The sequence below is a fragment of the Crocuta crocuta genome, unplaced genomic scaffold (assembly GCF_008692635.1).
Source record: "Crocuta crocuta isolate KB4526 unplaced genomic scaffold, BGI_CrCroc_1.0 scaffold164, whole genome shotgun sequence".
Taxonomy (NCBI): Eukaryota; Metazoa; Chordata; class Mammalia; order Carnivora; family Hyaenidae; genus Crocuta; species Crocuta crocuta.
The window spans coordinates 4435498-4455761 of record NW_027530016.1 but is presented as its reverse complement, the minus strand read 5'-3'; the positions used below and the strand labels follow the sequence as shown (position 1 = coordinate 4455761).

The 20264-nt window shown below is 48.4% G+C and overlaps 1 protein-coding gene across 1 annotated transcript in view; it reads left to right on the top strand.

Moving 5' to 3' along the window:
* CRIM1 (cysteine rich transmembrane BMP regulator 1) overlaps positions 1-20264 on the top strand; it is a 153858-nt gene that overhangs the window by 123810 nt on the left and 9784 nt on the right. The window contains exon 14 of the mRNA XM_077764309.1: positions 15836-16030. Within this exon, the coding sequence (XP_077620435.1) occupies positions 15836-16030 (195 nt within the window). The remainder of the gene's footprint in view (positions 1-15835; positions 16031-20264) is intronic.

The following is a 20264-nucleotide window of genomic DNA, read 5'->3' as shown; positions in this document are numbered from 1 at the left end:
TGACCAAGACTTTGGGTCCTTCTGTAACACCCGTAAGCTTCCTAGATCCTGAGTGGAGCCAAAAACAGTATGTCGAGGCATACATTCAACTTAGTGCTACTTATTTTTTCAAAGAGCTGACCAGAATTTATACAAAAAATGGCACTGCCTTTGGTGAGATATAAATAAAAGGTGTAACTAGGCCACCATTTCAGGCCAGGAGATTAGCAGAAAGGAAAAGTGTACAACCACTACTACCATGTTTAAATATCAAAACTCCGGTGCAGTTTGTGAATCAACCAGGGGTGCTTGGATCGGACTTAGAAACCAGGGCCCAGGAGGCTGAGAATTCCGTGTTACCTTCAGAGGAAAGATCTGGCGGTGAATCTCTCGTGTGTTGAAAATTCTCAGATTATTTTCTCTAGATAAAAAAGTTCTTGCGTTTTGCTACTTAATTGGTAAATTTGTAAATAGTAAATTACTGAACTAGTAAATGTGTTTCCGTATGGTAAATAGTAAATTACTTCTTTTTCAAGACCAATTTAACAAATTCAAATTCAAAGAAAGAAACTTGGAAATAAGAATAGCCTATCTCTTTTTTTTTGTTTGGTTGATTGGTTGGGGTTTTTTTTTGTTACTTATGGGGCTTTAGGGTTTGTTTCTGGTTTTGTTTTTGATTTTTGGGGTTTTTTTTTTAGGTCTTCATATTTCCTATTCCAATTCCTGTATCATTTAGACTATACATTCTTCAGTAGTATGGAGAGTTAAATGCCAATTTGGTCCACATTTTTTAATTTGATTTTAAGTTAGTTTGCAAGCACTTTCACTACATTTTCATTTGTATAAGCTCATAATGGTAAAGTGGAAATTGTGTGTCCATGGAGGGCGTGGTCATGATCATATATAAATCGAAGGCTTATCTTCCAAGGAACATACTGGGGAGACTGAAGATTTGCTCAGTAATACTATATACTGTTATCCATTCATCGTAATGCTTCATACGTGTTGTTTTATTACTGAATTAGTTACTAAGCCCCTTCTGTATACATCAAACATGTTTTGCAAATAGCCTTATCGGATTGGCCTTCATCCTTTCTCCCCCTTATGTCCAAGCATCCAAAGCCAAGTTCGGTCCATGACTGTGATAGGAAGATTTCCTGTCTGACTCTCCAGTTAGCTCCCGTGGCCTCTTCTGGCTTGTTTCTCTTACCCACTTCCTGTCAGCCTGCACCCTCGGTAAGAGCCCCGAGCCTGGCAGCACCAGCACACTGCCTGTAGTTGCCGGCTGTGCCTCAGTGGCAAAGCTTGCATCACCATCCAGAGATCGCCTACCAAAGAAAAGGGCCATCATTTTGCATGTCCTCGAGCACCAGATTGCTTGCACTCTGGTGGGCCCAGAGGACCAGTGCTTACGCTGTCTCCTGCTTTAGGCTTTCTCCATTTGAACCCATCTTTTTAACCTAGATAATCTCTTCCCAGGGGCACGTGTGCCTCACCCCACCCTGCCGCGCCTGCCATGCTGTGGCTATAGGTCCCTGAGTGAACTAATTAGATCTCTCAAATACAGATTTCTAAAAACCTCAAACCTGCCTTCAATCTGACCTCTTTTTTTAGCGAAACAACCCCTAAACAAAAGCATGCTTCTCTCACTTTGCGAAGTAGCCTTTTTTCTCACCGTAGGAGAATTGAAAAGTGGTGATCCTACTAAAAGTAGTATAATTACGAATATTTGTGTTCCTTTCAGCGAAATTATCAAGTCACAAATGTGCAATGATAATGCTTTTCTTTTGATGTGTGAAGACCTCATATTATGTGTGCTAATTTAATAGAATGTGTAATACAGACATAATTAATAGGATTGATGATTAATTTTGAGAAGTGAACAGCTTTGTCTCATTACTTATAATACCCATCATTTGGGAATTCATCTTTATACTAGAAAGAAACTAAGTAGTAATTACCCAGTCATTTTAGTGAAACATTTTCTGATTCCCTAATGTTTTTATATTCTACTTTCCTATGCAAATACACACGAATTTAGATTTTATTTTCCTAGGCTTTTTTGACTGTTACAATGGCTCACAGAATGAGGAGTGAGAATCAAAAAGTGACCTGAGCACATAAATCAGGGGAAGATAAAAGATTGTGGTGGGAATTCTAATGTGTGAAGGCAGATTTGATATGTGGTTTCTTATAAACCGCAGATGCTCTCACTGTGACACACTGCACCCTGCAAGGTAGCATCGTGGCCTTATCACTGACTGTGTCCTACATGCCATTCCAGCCCCCTCCTAGAGCAAAGAGGATTTCAGTGAGGTCTTTATTCCATCACTCCCAAATGACAGTAAACAGTCCCACCAGCAGCCCTTACACAGTAACTGCCCGTGGGGTTGCCTGCCCTGAGCGCATTGCCCTCACTCCAATTTCTATGTTGGTGACGCTTCTGCCAAGGGGGAGACGGCTTCTGTACGGGGCACCGTCAGCACTCTGGTGGACCCTCGCCATGTGCAGGGATTTAGCTGCTCCTGGACAAATATTGTAAGGAGCACTGCATTCATCATAAAGATCTTTCTCAATTTAGCCTATGGGGTCGCCAAGCCTACATTGTGGCCGCATCATACCTGCCGTTGAGTTTGGGAATTAAGGCGCAGGTGGGCTCCTGGATCCAGCCAGTCTGTGAACAGGACTGTTCTCGGGTAAGCGGCTCCTATGTTGGCCGAGTCCTGCCATTACTCAGTGCCTAGAATATTGTTTCGAAACTTAGGATTTGGCAGCTATGTATTTATTTATTTGTAACCATGTGTTATTTCAGAAAATATTTGAGGTCAGATATTTAAAGTCCTATTTGCTGGCTGGAAATCTGTGAGTCAGTCTGTCTTCCTCACTTGAGAAGTTTTTGTCCAAGGGTAGTCGTGTGTGTGTGTGTGTGTGTGTGTGTGTGTATTTATATATGCAAGGTATGAAATTGTATATTTATGTTATGAAAGTGTGTCTCCAAGTTATAAAACGTGTATGTATGATGTGAACAAAGTTAAGATACCCTGATGAGATGTTTTTCAGTCTAATATCTTTTAAGTGTCTTTAAGTCTCTGAAAATGATTTTCCTGCAGATTGTCTGATTAGAGATTAGCTATTTTTATATTTATTATATGTATCTTAATATTTGAGTTTCAGCTTTCATGTGGAATCAAGCTGGCTTGGCATACTCCATTGGTTGCGATGGTATAATTATATTTCCTCTCTATTGTGATCTTCAACTAGAAAATGATGAATAATATTTCTCTTTAATAGGGGCGGTGTCTACAAGTCAGTGTATAGCATTCATTTTTGTTTAGATTTCTTTTTGTGATAATGTTAATTTGTTTAGCCATCTTTTCTTAGAGATTACAAATCTAAATAGTATCTCTTTGGAACATCTGTTGATCGTTGTGTATTTAACTCCACCCACGAATCAAACAGAGCGAATACTTTATTCCTCATCTCTAAGACCTACAACCCATAGAATTAAATGTTGTACATTTTTAAGCCATAATGTTAGGATACCAGCATGTCCAGTGCAACATTTTTCACAGCTGTTTCTCCAGTATGTTTTCTTAAAACTAAATACTTCTGTGTATTAGAAATAGAACTTAATTGGAACCAGGAGGTTATGACCACCCCCCTCTGGCACATCTAGCTTTATGTCTCAGTGATAAGACGTAACCCCAGCTCAGTTTCCCCACCTGTGAGATAGGAATAATAGTATTGTTCTCTGCTTTGCGAAAGTGCTGTGACAGGTAAGTGATGCACACACACCTGTGAGAGTACTTAGTCAACATAACGTGAGTGCTCTGTTCACTACAGTTAGGGCTCTTCTAACCGAGTGCAGCTGATCTGGGCCACATGCCAAATTGATTCTGAGAGCTCACTTGGAAGATGGTGCCTGCCTTTCTGTAAGAGAAGGGCCTGGATGTAACATGCCAGTGGTGAGCTTTTGAAAGACAAGAATATTTTAGATACTGCCTCGGTGCTGTACCTCATCCTGCACCCTTAGCTTAAATCGGGCACCACCGCCGCAGTCACCGTATAGTGATCTGGGTGAAGACAGCTTGCTAAGGCCACATTCACGGCTGCGTTGGGGCAGAGCCCCGCCCACAAACCTCAGAGCTTCCCGGTCCTTTCATGCCTTTGGACGTTGCCATGGGAGAGAAAAGGGCGCTCTTTTGGTTTTTGTTTCCTCTGAGAGGCTAGTCCCGTTTGGGGAGTCCGTGAACTTGTAGTGCGCCACCCACCCCGAGTCCTCCAAACAGAGCCCGGGGCATTTGTGATCAGGGCGTGCCACCATCAGTAAGAGCCCGTATGCTTCCCGCACATTCCTCAGAGCCCTGGGCTCCTGAGATCCAGCACGACAACCCCGGGGGTCCCCGACCCTGCTGGCGTGATTCAGCAGAAGGGAAGGGGGGGCCAGCCACAGACATTCTGGTTGTCACGCCCTGCGCTGACTTTGGAATGGGTCTCCAGGTGCCGCAGCAGAAATAAAGAGTGTTTGATTTCGGCATGTCTGCCCCACACCCAGGGAGGCAGGCACCTCATCCTGCTCGGGCCATATGCAGCCTTTTCTGTGCACCTCAGTGTCCTTCCAGGCCCTGGCTGTGAAAACAGAGATCCTGGTGGTTCCCCCTGCATAATCCTCTAAGCCCCACGTCCTTACGTGGGCTCCAGCACGCAGTCTTATGTTCGTGAGGCCTGCTGTGCAGAAGGGAGGCTGGCACCGGGGTCCCCAGAGAGATCTGCTGGCTCGTGCCTTTCCCTCTGGTTTCTGTCCAGGAGACCAACTCTGATTTTTGACTGTCTAGTGGTTGGGGGAAAAACCTGCTGCCCTTTCCCTGGATACAAAAGGCCACATTTCTGATAAGGAAATGTATTCAGACCTGAGGTCAGTCGGCAGACCCTCTGGAGGCTGCTGGTGGGGTGACAGCAGGAACCCTCTCTGGGAAGTCCAGTGGCTCCCGGCTCAAGGTTTGCTTCACAGGATTCTGTACTCTTTTACATGGAGAGCTTCCCTTGGGCCTTAAAGGAAATATTATGTTTTCCTTATCTTCATCTTTCATTGTAGAATTCTGCCTTTTAGAAAATACATTATGTATTTTCAACGTGGTTTCTGTGTCTGATCTTCATGAAGGGTTGTAGGCCTTGTAAGAGATGGGACCTTAGTTCAAGTTGAAAATGGAATATTTCCTTGGACCTCCATCCATGAAGTGCTTAATCGACCTGTAGCAGACACTTATTGCGCAGATTAAGTCCCATTACTGAAAAATTCTGTCCTCTGCATGCTGTGGGGATCAGCCACAGTCACCATATGTACTGGTTTGGTGAGATTTCTGTTCGTTGAACTCAGGAAAGTTTATAATTTTTCTAGTAACTTTATTACCTATTTTCTCTAGTATGTTGAAGAAAGCTGAAAGGCTTTTTTGGCCTTTATAAATGCACCTAGACTCCCACCCCAAGAACTAGAATAAAATAAAGCACAAATGGACTTCCAAGAAGGGTCTTAAAATGGTTGTCAGATCTGCTTTCAAAGTATTTTAAGACATTATAGAGAGATAGATGTTTGCCTACATGGCAATATTTGTCTCAGTTTTGGTTTTAGGGAGTTATTTTGTGTTTTTGCAAAAGTGAATTAAGAGCAGGTGTTTTATTTACTAGAAGCTAAAAGTTATAAGGTACTGTTTTCAAGTTAAATCGATAAATATTTTTTGCATTTTTTAGCCAAAAACATTGAATCATGTGCTGATAGGATTACTGTATTAGATCTCGGCCTCTGAAATTATCTAGACTACCTGCATCTGATTTTAGTGAGACGTCACTTGCCTTCTGCTTTTCCATTCTTTTCCCATCAAGAACAGCCCAGTGGACCAGCGTGTTCAAAATCCACCCTCATCTGTGCCTCTGAGTCTTCATTCACTGCTTAGTGGCCTGCGAATTATTGCTCAGATTCCTTCATCGTTGTGGTTGGTTTGTTTCCTCTTTACGTAAACACAAGTAAAGCTGGGTTCTCAGACAGGAGACACACACAGTCGATCTCTTCTCCAAACGGAGAGTTCATGCCCAGCACGCGTCTACCTCTGGGATATGGAAATGGAAAAGGATATCACAGGCCAGGGATTTGGGTATTTTACCCGTTAAAAGAAGATAAAATATAATAGCAGCGTTTTATTCCTCTGTGTCAGTTAGAGAAAGGTCGCTGCAGTGCAGCATTAAATTTATAAGCTAAAATTCGTGAAAGTACTTCCCCTACCCTTCCCCAGGTCAGCCGCATCCCTGGTGGTTCTCGGCTACCTTTTCCACCTTGTCTGATCCCCTGTTCCCTGTAGAGTGCCCCGTGCCTTCTCACCCCTGCCAAAATGATCGCACCAATGCTTTCTGTAAGTCCCTGAGGTGGCAAACCCAAGAAACCAGATAGAAGTATAACCTTGTTGGCATGGCCTGCAGTTTGCCCATGTGTCTGCACCTGGGATCCTGGGACATTCATCACACTCCTCCCCGCCCCCGACCCAAGAACATCTCCTCCTCTGCCTCGTGCACTGCTGCATCTCCAGTGTTCGGGGCCGTGCTGTCCACAGCAGTGTGGGAAGGACAGAGCACCCCTCCCCGCTGCTGCCGGGGTGACTCTGCAGTGGGACTTGATCTGAGAATAGGAGCTGCATTTAGTTTCTTGCCCTGGGAACCCAGAGTAAACCACTTTTCAGGACTCTACATAATACCCTGGTGGTTGGGAAGAGCCGATGCCATTGGTAAAGCTGCCTACTTTCCTCCCAGGAAGTGACTCTCACACCGGCACTCTGCCTGCATGACCACCACACCCGCATGTAATACCTCAAGTGTCTACACAGGAAAGTTGTCTCCTGGCAGCAGTTGAAGACTCGAGTAGAGTGTAGGTTCAAGGGCATCTTTGTTTTCGGATCCATCCATGGAGTAAAAAGGGGGGGGGGGCGGGGAGGCGTGGAAACCTGGAGATGCTTCCTTTTCAGAAGCCAGTGTATATCCCTCACCATGGTCATGGTCATGGTCATGGCCTGAGCAGGGCCTGAGCTCCCAGGTCAGTGGCTTCTGAAACACTGAACTGGACCTTACAGGGGGAATAAACAACATAGCTGTGGATTCTAGGGTTTTCCCACCTGCTAATTAGCTTTCTGGTGTCGTGGTGAGAGCTGGAGAGCAAAAGCGAAGTTCCACCTTTAACAGTCTGTTAAGACTTCTTATTTTGAAGTGAGATGACCAAGTTTAAACAGTTGGAGAAGTCAGCTTAAAAGGAGTTAACATTCCAAGGCCTTTGCCACATCTTCCTCCCCTTGCGTAGGAACCAGAATCAGGGAAAGTGGAAAGAAAAACAAAAAATAAATGCGGAGTTCTCTAAACCGGCCCCACGGAAAGACGTGGCGTGCTTTTATCACAGTCATCCACGATACAGTACAATGTTGCTTATATTTGAATCCAAAGGAAAAAAAAGACAAAGCACGTGTCTGTGTGCTTTCTGAGTCAGACGGCCTCACGGAAGGAGCGCCATGCACGAGCACCCCAGGCTCCTGACGCACTGTTGGTGAGGACTCCAGAACCAGGTCCCCTGCTACAAGAGGGACTTTATTTCTGAAGGAGGCCGAAAGTCCTTCCAAGCCTGGTCTCATGGACCAGAGAGACCAGGGTCGAGGAAACAAAATACCAGAGCTGATCTAAACCAAGGAGTGGCCATAAAATAGTAACTGTCTTCATTGCATGGGTCAAAACTTGGCCGTGGACGACTCTGCAAAAGGAAAATTCCTAAGCCGTGTGAGGCAAGGGCCCTATCGCCGGAGTACGTTTATAGCCCTCTACAGTTACTACTTAGAAGAGGAGCACATTTGTTTGGATATATAACTCCTGATGTGTTGGTCCTAAAAATAAACCTGATTATATTAGTGTCATACCTCATGTTTTTCTTGGAACATTCTCCTCTAATCCTCTTTTTCCGAGAGAGATGTTAAATCAAGATTTGCCTAAGAAAGAACGTGAGTCCTCGGTCACCACTTTGTTAGCTCTGTTCCCTCATAGGACTGAGCCAGAGGTATGAGGCAGTCAGTTAAAAGGTGAATTACCTTTGAAGACAAAAACCTTCCCCAGCAAATGTAAGGGGTAGGGAATCCCAAGTGCCCATTGATTAGTGAGTAATAACCACGTTCATTTGTCTGACACAAGGAAGTAGCCCTCCCTGAGGTTGTCCTACTGGGTAGTAGAGTCTTAAACATGGTGGGCAGAAGGTGAGTGGGGACTGTGCAGCCACACCCACAGTGTTCTCATCCTCACCTTGCCACCTCCTTGCCATGCATCTTGGGCAAGTCCTGTATCTTCCCCTTGCCTCAGTTCTCTGTCCCGTTAGGCTGTAGAGATCAAAACAGAACTGACTTCTATAAATCACTTAGCACAGCGGCCCATGCGGAGTAGGCATTCAGCAAATGGGTTACTATCATTGGGTATCAAAGAATAAAAATAATGTCATTGTCAGTGTAAACAAGCCAGTTGGAGTGATAAATAGAACAGTCAAATGGCACAGCCCACTCGACAGCCAAATATAAACTGTGTAGACCGCTTTTAGTTGAATGTTCCCATGCCTCCATTTCTACATCCTTCTTCAGCCAGAGTGCCGAGAATGCTTTCATATGTACTTTCAACTGAACTGTGCTCTTTCCTCTGAAAGACTACGGTGACTTTATTATTTAGAACCTCAAATTACATAGAACAGCCACCATGTCTCCCTGTAAACTGAGTCGTTTCTTAAACTCTTTGACGGTTCTCTCAAATTCACCCAAATGTGCCGTGGGAGTAACCAGGAAAAGAAAGGGCCTCCAGAATCCGTCAGCCAGCTCCAATGACTCCGTGCTCTCAGGCCTCTGTTTAGATTTTTGCCTTTCAAGTGAGATTTAGTCAAAAGCAGAAGTATTTGTAGAAAGCCTCATTACCCAGACCCTAATTGATTAATCTGGGCCACATAGCAACCACCCTGGAAATGGTTAATCAGGGCTTTCCTACAACCAAGAATCCGTCATTTATTTTACCTGAAAATTCAGTAGGGTCTTAAACATGGCTTTGTTTTAAAGCATGTTTGAAGAAGGAAACTTCCCCATTACGAAACATATTGATACTGTGGTTCAAACCAATCAGATGTGGAGACACCATAGAAAACCACTTCTTGCAAGCAGTGGAGGGAAAGGGTTTCCCTGTTCTGTCTCTGAAATGGGTCTCTCATCATGGCTTGAAGTCCCTGTCCTCAAGCTTGTGAGTCCAGGCAAAAGACACGCACAGCTCACCGTGGCTTAGCCCAAGGCAACACACTGGAACCAGCTTGGCCTCCCCTGAAGGTGTTGTCTTCTTTCCAGAGAGGCCCTAACACGTTGGAGGCCACATGAAGAGGGGTCTGTGTGTTCCTGGGATAGAAGGAAAGGAGCCAGCCATTAAGTAGACCTCGTCATAATGAACTTGAGCCTTGCAGTCAGATGGAGTCGGGTATATGTGGGTTTCGCTGCTTAACTGGTGTGCTTATGAGTTTCCCCAAGGGGAGAAACCCTTGGGGTTTCTCAGGGTTTCTGTGAGACCGGATGGCGTGGAGGCCTTGAGCACCATGGATACTTGGCAGGTGCTCTTGGGTTCTTCAGTACTTGGCACCTAGATCCTTCTTTCAGAACCATCTGGTGTTTCCCTTATCTCTGTCACCTGCCTCCTCTGACCTCCAGTCTTTAAGAAGGTCAGCTGTGAAAGTGCTGGCCATTCAGTGCCTAGATCGTGTGGCCTCGCCGAACTCTGCACAGTGAATTTCAACATTGGTTTGGACTTTGATACAGACTTCTAGCTCCCACTGTCCTGCAGCCAGGTCCCTTCACTGGGTCTTTTTCAAGGCACTGGGCCCCTTTTCACTCTGCCACCTCCAAGGGGAGACTTGTTCCTCGAGGCGGGGCTACCAACTAGCAGTCGACTGGCATCTGTCACTGTGTTCTACCCACCCCCACCCCCCCAGGTTTTTTACCTGTTTTAGTGAGAAATAATTGACGTGCGTCCCTGTGTAAGTTTAAGGCGTGCAGCATGATGGCTCGAATTATGTACGTTGTGAAATGATTCCCACTGTCAATTTAGTTAACATCTCACATGGATGCACTTAAAAGAAAAAAAATTCTTTTCATGAGAACTCTTAGAATTTATTCTCTTAACAGCTTTGCTTAACAGCAGTGTTAGCTGTAGTCATTTGTGGTGTGCCTCACAACCCTGGTGCCTATTCATCTTGTAACAGGAGGTTTGTACCTTTTCACCACTTTTCTCCACTTCCCCCTGCCCCCACCCCCCACCGCTGGTAACCACAAGTCTGATCTCTTTTTCTCTGGGTTTGGTGTTTCATTTGTCTTTTTAGATTCCACAGTTCAGTGAGTTCATGTAGTGTTTATATTTTACTTAGCGCAAGACCTTCAGGGTCCATCCACGTTGTCACAAATGGTAGGATTTTTCTTTCATTTTTTATGGCTGAATAATATTCCTGTGTGTGTGTGTGTGTGTGTGTGTACACGTACGTACACACACCACAACTTCTTTGTTCATGCATCCATCGATGAATGGGTGGTTTCCATGTCTTAGCTATTGTAAATAATGCTGCCATCAACATGGCACCCCCAGTTTTTTAGACCTAGTAAGGTAGTTTAAAAAAAATTTTTTTTTACATTTATTTATTTTTAAGAGAGAGACAGAGACAGAATGTGAGTAGGAGACAGGCAGAGAGAGAGGGAGACACAGAATATGAAGTAGGCTCCAGGCTCTCAGCTGTCAGCCCAGAGCCCAGTGTGAGGCCCAAAGTCACAAACCTTGAGATCATGACCTGAGTCAAAGTCAGACGCCTAACCAACCGAGCTACCCAGGTGCCCCGTAGGCCTAGTAAGATAGCTTCCTAATCTCAAATTGGAATTAACTTAGCTGAAAATGATCTTGAAGGCAAGGTGCTTCTGAGGTAATCTGTAATGAGCAGAGCTTCAGTGAAGTAGCGATAAAATGGTCAGAGTACCTGAAAATCCAGTCCATGGCAGTCAGCCCCCTCCCTGAAGGGAACAGATTTGCTATGACCGCTGAAGCCCCTGGACACTTGTCCATCTGACCCCCTCTCTGAGTGACTGCATGGAGCCTGCGAGCTGGAAGGTTTAATGCATTTGACGGTCTCCCCTGTCATCACCCTGCTCCTTTGAGTTCTTAATCATCATTGAATTTAGGAAAAGATATATTTTTGTTACAAAATCAAACGAAGAACTTTAGTTTTACCCAGTATGTATGTAGTTAGAGTTCTTGGTTCAACCCATCACCTTCAAGGCGTTCAGAGTAGCTGCTTTCCTATCATTTTACAAATTTTCTTTTGGACGGTGATCTCCTACAGTTGATGAATCATTAGTTACATGAACCCTGCCTGATGTTGTAGGTCCTGATTAGATCTTTGGCATTTCTTCTCTGGTTTGGTTTTACAGCTGGTAGTATCCAGGGAGCACCCCACCAGGTAGCCGGGTTCTTTTTTTTTTCTTTAATTTTTTTTTTATGTTTTTATTTTATTTTGAGAGACAGAGACAGAGAGCGAGCTGGGCTGGGGAGGGGCAGAGAGAGAGGAAGACACAGGATCTGAAGCAAGCTCCAGGCTCTGAGCTGGCTGTCAGCACAGAGCCCAATGCGGGGCTTGAACCCACGAACCATGAGATCATGACCTGAGCCGAAGTCGGATGCTTAACTGACTGAGCCACCCAGGCGCCCCCGGGTTCTTTAGAACCAGGCTCGGCTTCAGCTCTTACCCCTTTGTATTCTCTCGCGCGCGCGTGTATGTTACCCCTTCGTATTCTCGTGTGTGTGTGTGTGTGTGTGTTCGTTCCCCCTTCGTATTCTCGTGTGTGTGTGTGTGGTGAGGGGGGAGGAGGTCACGTGGATAATGCATGCTCATGTGTCTGTGTTTTTGAGATTTCCATTTCATATATTGCTGCCTCTTTATCAGAAGTAACTGATGTTCATTGCAAAAAAAGGAAAAGGCAAAGAGAAAAATTCACCTGATTCTAATGATTACTGTTAACATTTTCATTTCTTTCTGGACAGTTTTTAATTTTCCTCCTTACGTGATTGAGCTTATACCATACATGGTGCATTTTGATAGTGGCATGATATTGTCTCACGATTGCATCGTGAGCCATTTAAACATTCTCTTATCGTCAGACACAGGTTTTTCCCCTGACTTCTTGTCATTATAAATAATATTGTGATGAATATCCACCAAAAACACTTTAGGCCTTTTCTGATTATTTCCTTGGGGTAGATTGCTTAGCAGAATTATTGGCTCAAGGGGATATAAACTCCGTAAAGTCACATGAAGGGTACTGCCAGTTACCCCACACGTCACAAGGTTACTTTCCTACCTGAAGCTCCCAGTGACCAGAATTTGTCCTCTGTTACCTTATGTGCTCTGTCCTAGCGGCAGCTTCATGGTCATGATCACACGGTAGGCTTACACGTTTGAGGAGCGATCAGTGCCGCTCCGACTGGCCCACTGGAGGATGGGAGGATCTGATAAGGCCTAACCAGCTCCCTGGCTGTTTGTTTCTTACAGTGGGGAAATGATGCCTGTCCTGCAGTCACCCCCGCCTGGCCCCCCGTGCAAGCCGGGCAGCCCTTCATGCCGCCGCCTCCCTGGCGTCCATATCCTAACTGTTTCTTCGAAACCTCCAGCCTCGCCTCGCCTGTCCATCCCCATCCGTCCATGCTGCTGTAACCCGGCCCACACCACATCCCTGTGAACAGAGTCCTCCTCTCCCTTCCCCATCTAGTCCTCTGTACGGCCCTTCTCCAGAGTCATCCTCCGACCAGTGCGGCTGGTAAGGGCCCTCTCCTCCTCTACCGGAAGGAATCTAAATATGACCCTTGTTACTCCAGACCCCTTCCCGTGTGACCCCACCTTCATCTCCAGCCGCAGTGCGTGTACCCATACACATTCTCCATGCCCCCCCACGCACACGCACTGTACAGCCTGACACACTCACTGCTCTCCCAGTGCGGCTGTCGGACACACCGCCCTCTGCTTGGAATGCCCCTCCTCCTCCTCTGCCTTCTGCTCATCCCTCAAAGTAAAACCCGAACATGGAGCCCCGAGCGATGCCTTCCCCAGTTTCCAGCCGGTAGTTGCTTCCCCCTCTGTGGTACATGGCTGTGTGTTAAATTCACAGAAGCAGCGGTTGCTGTGCTGTGGGCAGGACCATCCCCACGCCTGTCTGACCACTTCTCTGCCATCCTCTGGGTCAGGGTCATCGTGGTCATGCCTTCCTTCCCGCTGATGGTAAAAGTTTATAGAGTCAATGAGTGAATGTCTCTATAATTTTTAACATTTAGTGTTTCTTAATGTCAGTAATTTTTACTTTATTATTTTTTAAATGTTTATTTTTGAGAGAGAGCACAAGCTAGGGAGGGGCAGAAGAAAAGGGGGACACAAAGTACCCTCTGTGCTGACAGCAAACAGCCCAAGGTGGGGCTCAAACTCCAGAACCACGAGATGATAACCTGAGCCGAAGTCAGACGCTTACCAGACTAAGCCACCCAGGTGCCCCTCAGTGTAATTTTTAACAGACCGTTTTAGCCTCCTATCAGTAGCATTAATTAGTTAAATATCTTAAAATGTGCCTTTGCCTAGATCTTGAGAAAATAACAAACCTGTGCTTGAATTCTAATCTCTTTTTTATGGAAGTCCCCATCCTTCCTGAGTTTATTCCCTCCTTTTCTCCAAGAGGAACTGGCAAAGTTGCCTTGAGGAGGGAAAGTACAGAGAATGTGCTGGACGAGGCGGGCAAGGAGCTTGACCTTGTCTTTTCTAAGCTCCTAGTACGGTAATTCATTATTCACATTTTATGCACCGATATTGGTCCATCCTGTGAGCGTTATAAGGTCTGCATAAAATAGAATCAGTGATATTGCTTCACGAAGAGATGCTTCCTTTCATAAAGAATTCTCTGCATAATAGACTCTCGATTGCGTGGCAAATCTAATGTCATCAATGAAAAGTTGGCTGGAGGTCAGAATATTCCTCGAATCGGGTTCATTAAATGATTCCACTCAGCCGTTTGACATGGACATTTGAGATGTCTTAATGAAGTTGCCTCCCCTAAGGATTCCAGACTAGCAAAAGCTTGTCGTGGGTTTGGTTCGAAAGCCTCCAGACAGGTTTTTAAGCTCGGCAGTCGGCGCACCAGAAAACTTTTCTATGGAACATTCACAAATATGGTGAAATACGTTCTATTAGAGAATGAGAAAGCATTTCTGTTTGCAACTAGAGCTTCCCATAGTTACTCTGTATCCCTTGTTGAGCCTTAGGCAGAAGTAAAGAAACCATGAAAACATGTTGAGAAACAGAGATTGTGCATTCTGACGCTTGACCTAGACCCCTTCCTGCGCTTGCTTCTGAGCCTCTGCAATGGCCTGAGATACAGCTGTGGAAATACAGCATTAGCCTAGTGGTAAGAGAGTGTGTAACACCAATTTTGTGGCCTCCTCTGGAGAACAACAGGAAGCCTTGGGCTGGGTCTACACAGAGAGCTGCTAGAAGCTGCCTTGGGGTCACTCCTGAGGCCTACACATTTCTCCGCACCCCCTCAGGCTTTCTGGATCCATCCTGTGTGTCTGGGTGATAAACACTGCCTGTGGGGGGGCCTCCCCAATGCCTTCCAGGAGGAACCCTGAGCCCCTGACCAGCACTGCTTTCCTCCCAGATTCCTTTGTCGTTTTTCAGTTACTAGTGACCAGTGGTAAGTGGAGGCACCTTTAGAATCTGAGTATAAAATCTCCCCAGCTTGGTAGGAGTCACCCAGTTATTGGCCTCTCCACTGACAAGTGCCCCCCCCATTTCCCCACTGACCTGCCCTGTCTCTGCTGGTCATTGGGACCCTACTCTAAGCCACCATTCTTGAACCCTGGGGGGGACAGACTGGCTCTGAAATGTGCCCACTTGTAAATAGGTTGAGGCGAACCAGGAGGAGGAAGTTTCTAGGACAAAGTCAGGGGAAGAAGGGAATGAGGATGGCGGGGGAGACTAGAGAGAAGAGCTGAGTGTTCTAAAAGCTGTAAATTCTTATACGTAAAAATAACTCTTAAAAATATATTGTCAAAACCATAGTTTGCTGAAAAAAAATGGTTTGAAATGAAATGAGGTGGTTTTTAAGGCAGGAATGCCTTTGTTGATGAGAGGGAGGTCCGTCCGGTGTCCCCGAAGGATGATGAAAGTGGCTCTGTAGGCGCAGACACCACGCAGGGGAGCCGCAGGTTCCCCAGGACACCCCGCCATCCTCCCTCACCAGTCCCCTGAGTCACCTACAGAAAGGTGAACCCGAGGTAGGAGTTTCATGACTCGTCTCTATAAATGTAGTCAGCTGGACTTGTTTGTCTCTTTCCACATAAACCCTCTCAATTCATCTCTACCTATTTGAATTTGGTTTTTTCACGTAGTGCATTCAGCAGCCACCCAGTGTGCTTAAATTTGGGTTTTCTACAGTGAGGACCCAGTGACACTTACGCAGTGGGTAGCATCCCCACCTGGTTGTAGCCATTACTGCCCTCCGTGGGCCTCCGTGGCCCTTGATCAGGTTCAGTGTCACAAGACAAGCACCCTGAAGCGTCTCCCGTGCCGATGAAGATGGTGGCAGGTGCCTGGGGAAGCGAACGCTTCGCCACGTGCTGGGAAGTCGTTGTGGGAAGGGTGTCGTGACCGTACAGAACCGTTGCCCCTTTACGTGTCCAGTGTCTTAAGATGTTGTGCTTGGTCACATCAAGCGACTCCACTCTGTGCTGTTCTTTTCGCTAGAGGACACGATTCCGAAGAAGGCGGTGTGCCACTTCAGCGGGAAGGCCTACGCCGACGAGGAGCGCTGGGACATCGACAGCTGTACGCACTGCTACTGCCTGCAGGGCCAGACCCTCTGCTCCACCGTCAGCTGCCCGCCGCTGCCCTGCGTGGAGCCCATCAACGTGGAGGGAAGTTGCTGCCCCATGTGTCCAGGTATCTGAGCCAGGGTCACCAAGCCGGACTAGTGATCGCGGGGGACACCGGTCTGCCAGTGTGTGGCCCAGGCCCGTGGCCGAGGTCTCCCGGTGCAGAGATGGGGCCGGGGGTCAGGGTGGCTGGAGAGACTGCGGTCAGGGTGAGAGCCTCATTTGGGTTCCGTGTAAGACTTGCTCTGGGTCCTGGCATTTGTGTGCTCCAGCTGTCTGCGGCAGCGTGGCCCAGCGGGCAGAACAGGCTCTTAGGGACACGTGCCCTGTCTGGGTCGCACAGACACACAGCCCAGGCTTGGACACGCCCTGGCAGGGGTTCGCTTCACAGCCACTGTGAGGGGAATATATATCAGAACCGAATGGAAGAGCTGCAGTTAAAGAGTACAGTTCAGTCTGTGTTGGGTTCGTCGGTCCCAGCAGCACCCGGGCTGTCCGTGCGGCCCACGCCTCTCCCCACGCCCGCCCTTCCCGTCAGCTTGGAAACCCACCCTCAAGCGTCAAGACTTCCGCCGCCGCAGCCACCCAGATCCTCCTCCAGGCCGCCGCCTCCTCCTTTCCACGTCTTTGTCTCGTACCCTGGTCCTCTGCCCCTTGTCCCAGAAATGCAGGGCCTGAGCCCCTGGCAGGACAGCCCCCAGGCAGCATTCCAGACCTCCAGCCCTAAACACACAGACCCCACAGACAGTCCACACCGCGGGACACGTGCTCTGCGAGGGAGTCAGCATCCTTCCCACCTCCCCCTTGATTCTTGTGTCTCCTTGCTGCGTTGTGTTAGGGAACCTTGTCCGCGGTACAGTGAGCCCGGAGGCCTGCCAGCCGTGCGTGGCACTGTGTGGTCATGAGACAGGACGGTCAGCACCCAAAGAGTGTCATTGTCTGCACTGACTCGCCCTCTGTTTAGCTGGTCAGCGGCGGAGCCCTGATTGTGCGCCGCTTTATCCCCCATGACGGATGGGACATCCTGTGGGGTCAGGAGGCTGAAGCCCGGTCCGAGCCTGCAGTCGGGTACCCTTCCCAGCTTAGCCTCAGGGGCCGTGTGTGAGGTGCAGACAGAGAGCGAGAGGCTCCCCCTGTGATCACCGTCTGCACCCGGGGGACGTGAAATCCTTCAGGGCCGTGCAGAGGGCCAGGGGAACCCGTCTGCCTGCTCCGCACCGCCTGTGCCTCCCACGTTCCATACCTGTCTCCCCAGCAGCGCGCTCCTGAGATCAAGACGGTGAGACCTGACCTTCCCTCAGCGAAGACTCAGTGCTTGCTGTGCGCCAGCGCTGTTCCTTGGCTCTGGGGGGACAGCAGTGAATCAAAGCCCCCCGCCCACATGGGGCTTACATTTTGCAGGGGAAGGACAGGCAGAACACAAGCAATAAAGAGACGGCACCCAGGGTAAGGCTTAGGACTGTGAAGAAAAGCGAAGCCAGACAGGGGGCAGAGGGGAGAAAGGGACAGGCCATGTGCTTTTCCACAGGATGATCTGACAGTGCTGTGATAGGTGGCATTTATAATGAGACCCAGAAGACCTGAGGACTCACGGGGAGGAGGCAGAACCCTCTGGGTACAGGCAGGGCACAGCCGGGGGGTGGGAGCATGCTGCACATGGTCAAGGACAGCCAGGAGGCCTTCGCGGATGGGCCCGGGGAGCAGGAGGCTCAGGCGAGCAGAGAGGCCGTCGTGAAAGTTGTAATCCCCCGGCGTCGCAGGGCTTCACTGAGTGGAAAAGAAGCTTCAGAGGGTCTTAAGCAAAGGAGGGAAGTTGGGTGACCTTCCCTTTCACGAGATGTCTCTGGTGCTGAGTTGAGCCTAGACTGGGGGATGTGGAGGGCGAGTGGACGCAAAAACCAGCCTGGAGGCTTTCCCAGTAATGCAGGCAGCGCCCAGGAGTGGCCTGGCCCGGGGCCGCGGCTCTGCAGGTGGGAGAGGTGGTCGGGCTCGGACTCTGTGAGGGGGAATCAGTAGGATGTGAAGATACGGGCATGTGAGCAGAGAGGGAGGGAAACCGTCGAAGACTGTCCTGTGTTCGGACAACGCGGATTTGCAGCCACAGGGTAAAGGCAGTTTGGTTCCGGGCAGTTTTACTTTGAAAGCTTCCCTGTACATCTAAGTGGAGAGCGTGAGCAGTGAATATGTAATCTGCAGTTCAGGAGAGACCAGAAATGGATCGGTACACTTGAAAGGACATTGAAAGGCTCAGGAGTGAGCCCAGAGACCCTCCGACTTGGGGAGACCGGGCGGGGCAAGGGGAACCGAGAAGGAACCGCAGCCACACGGGAGGGAGCCAAGAGCTGTGACCCAGAAGACAAACGGAGGACAGGCAGGTGTGCCGTGAGAGAAGTCAGAGGAGACGAGGAAACTAATCGTAGTGCACTTGGCACTTTCCCAAGCATCCTGACCAGCGCCATTTTGGTAGAGCGGTGGAGGCTAAGCCTAATCAGAGTGGGGTTCAGCAGAGGGGAGGGTGAATGGAGACACTGGCTGTCAGCCCTGCTCCAGGGTCCACAAGGGAGACTCTGCTGTGAGGCAGAGTGGCCTTGCCAGGAGGGGGCCTCTCTCTAGTGGAGGGTAGAGGGTAATCTGACCAAAGACCCTGAGATGCAAAGGTCAAGGCCCAGTGTCCCCAGACCAGAGAATTCTAGTAGCAGGAAGTAAGGACAAAAAAGATAGCTTTGGCCAGGATTTTTAGGGCCTTGATTGTCAAATGTAGAGTGTAGACGCCATCCTTTGTAGGGAATGGGAGGCTCATTTCTGAGCAGGTGGATGACATGATCACACGGGTGCTTTGGGAGGATTCACAGGGTGGTGTGCGGGAGGGGCTGAAGGGGAGAGCGGAGGCCAGGACAGCTGTAACTCATGTTGCAGACCTCCCAGGTGGGGACGGCAAGGCCCCAAATCCAGGTGATGGTGGTCAGAACAGAGTAAAGAGAGGCACTCTCCTTGGCTTGTGAGTTTAGGAAGGGCACATATATTGCTAACATCCTTGTTCGTTATGAAAGATTTCTCCAGTGACTTCGCAGGAATTACTGTTGGATGGAAATTTAATTTCTGTAACTCGTCTTTCTGCGTCTGATGTATTATTGATGAATCATCTCTCCATCTTCTGAGCAAACTGCAGTCAGCCGCGCTTTGCCACTTTACATTTGATTAAGTGTGTCCTGCCCAGAAGGCTGGGTTCCTGTCCTGTTCACTCTGTGGCGCACTGTGCAGTCTTGGTCAGGAGCCTTCACTGCAGGCCCAGGCTTTCCTGTATCATCTAGATAACTCACGATCCATGCTTCGCCCTCTGCACAAACCGACTACCATTCTGGGTAGCCTCCCCCTTTGCAGTGCACGTTCCCCCCTGACCTCTTTGGATAGGAGCAGAAAACCCGTGCATGGGCTGTGTAGCTGCTTAGCTCTCGTGCCATTTTCCAGAAGACGCTCACTTCTGGAGACGCTTCCAGAAGAAGCTCGCTTCCTGACCTTGGAGTTCTGATCCTGACTGACTGCAGGTCCCAGCTCCAAAATACATGGTGCATCAGCTTGTGAGCCCCTGGGATCCTGTCCCCGGATTCCAGTAAAGGACATGTTAGGGAAGGTGGCTCTTACAACTGGCCAGGTGCCTCTGAAAGTACAATATATCCACAGTAGGTGGTCTTGGGTTCCTCTGAAGTTCAGGTCAGATGTGACCAAGGGAGTAATTCTTAACTGTGACCACGTGCCCGTGATCCGCGCGGCCTGGGCAGGTGTACGGCTGTGTCTGCAACGCCAGCAGCTGTCTAGGGCTCTTCTGGTCCATGCCAGAAGGGCTGTACCTGAGAACTGGGGGCGGTCGCAGGTCTTGGCTGTGGGAGGCCTGGGTCTAGGCATGGAGATGCAGTAATTCACACACTTCTTTTTTGTCCAAGTAGTTTCTTGCTGAAAGATTTGTCCTTTTCGGCAAAACTGCTCAGAGACTGCTTCGCTTGTAAGTTCACACGGAAAGGAGATGACCTTCCCTCTGTGGACATGAGGGCTCTGAACTAGAGCGCTGAGCATTCTGTGATGGAGGAGGAGGTGTAGGTAGGCTATACTCCGAGCTGCACTGCGTTTCGGGGGGCAAGCCTATACCGAGGGCAGGCGGTGAGCGGCTCAGCATGAGACACACCCATGGTCATGAGACGCCCCTGAGGGCGGAACTGGTCCCACTCATGGCGGTCTCCCCAGAACCACCACCAGTGAAATGCTCAGCAAGTATTTGCAGGCGGGGTTGGTATAGTCAGTCACTC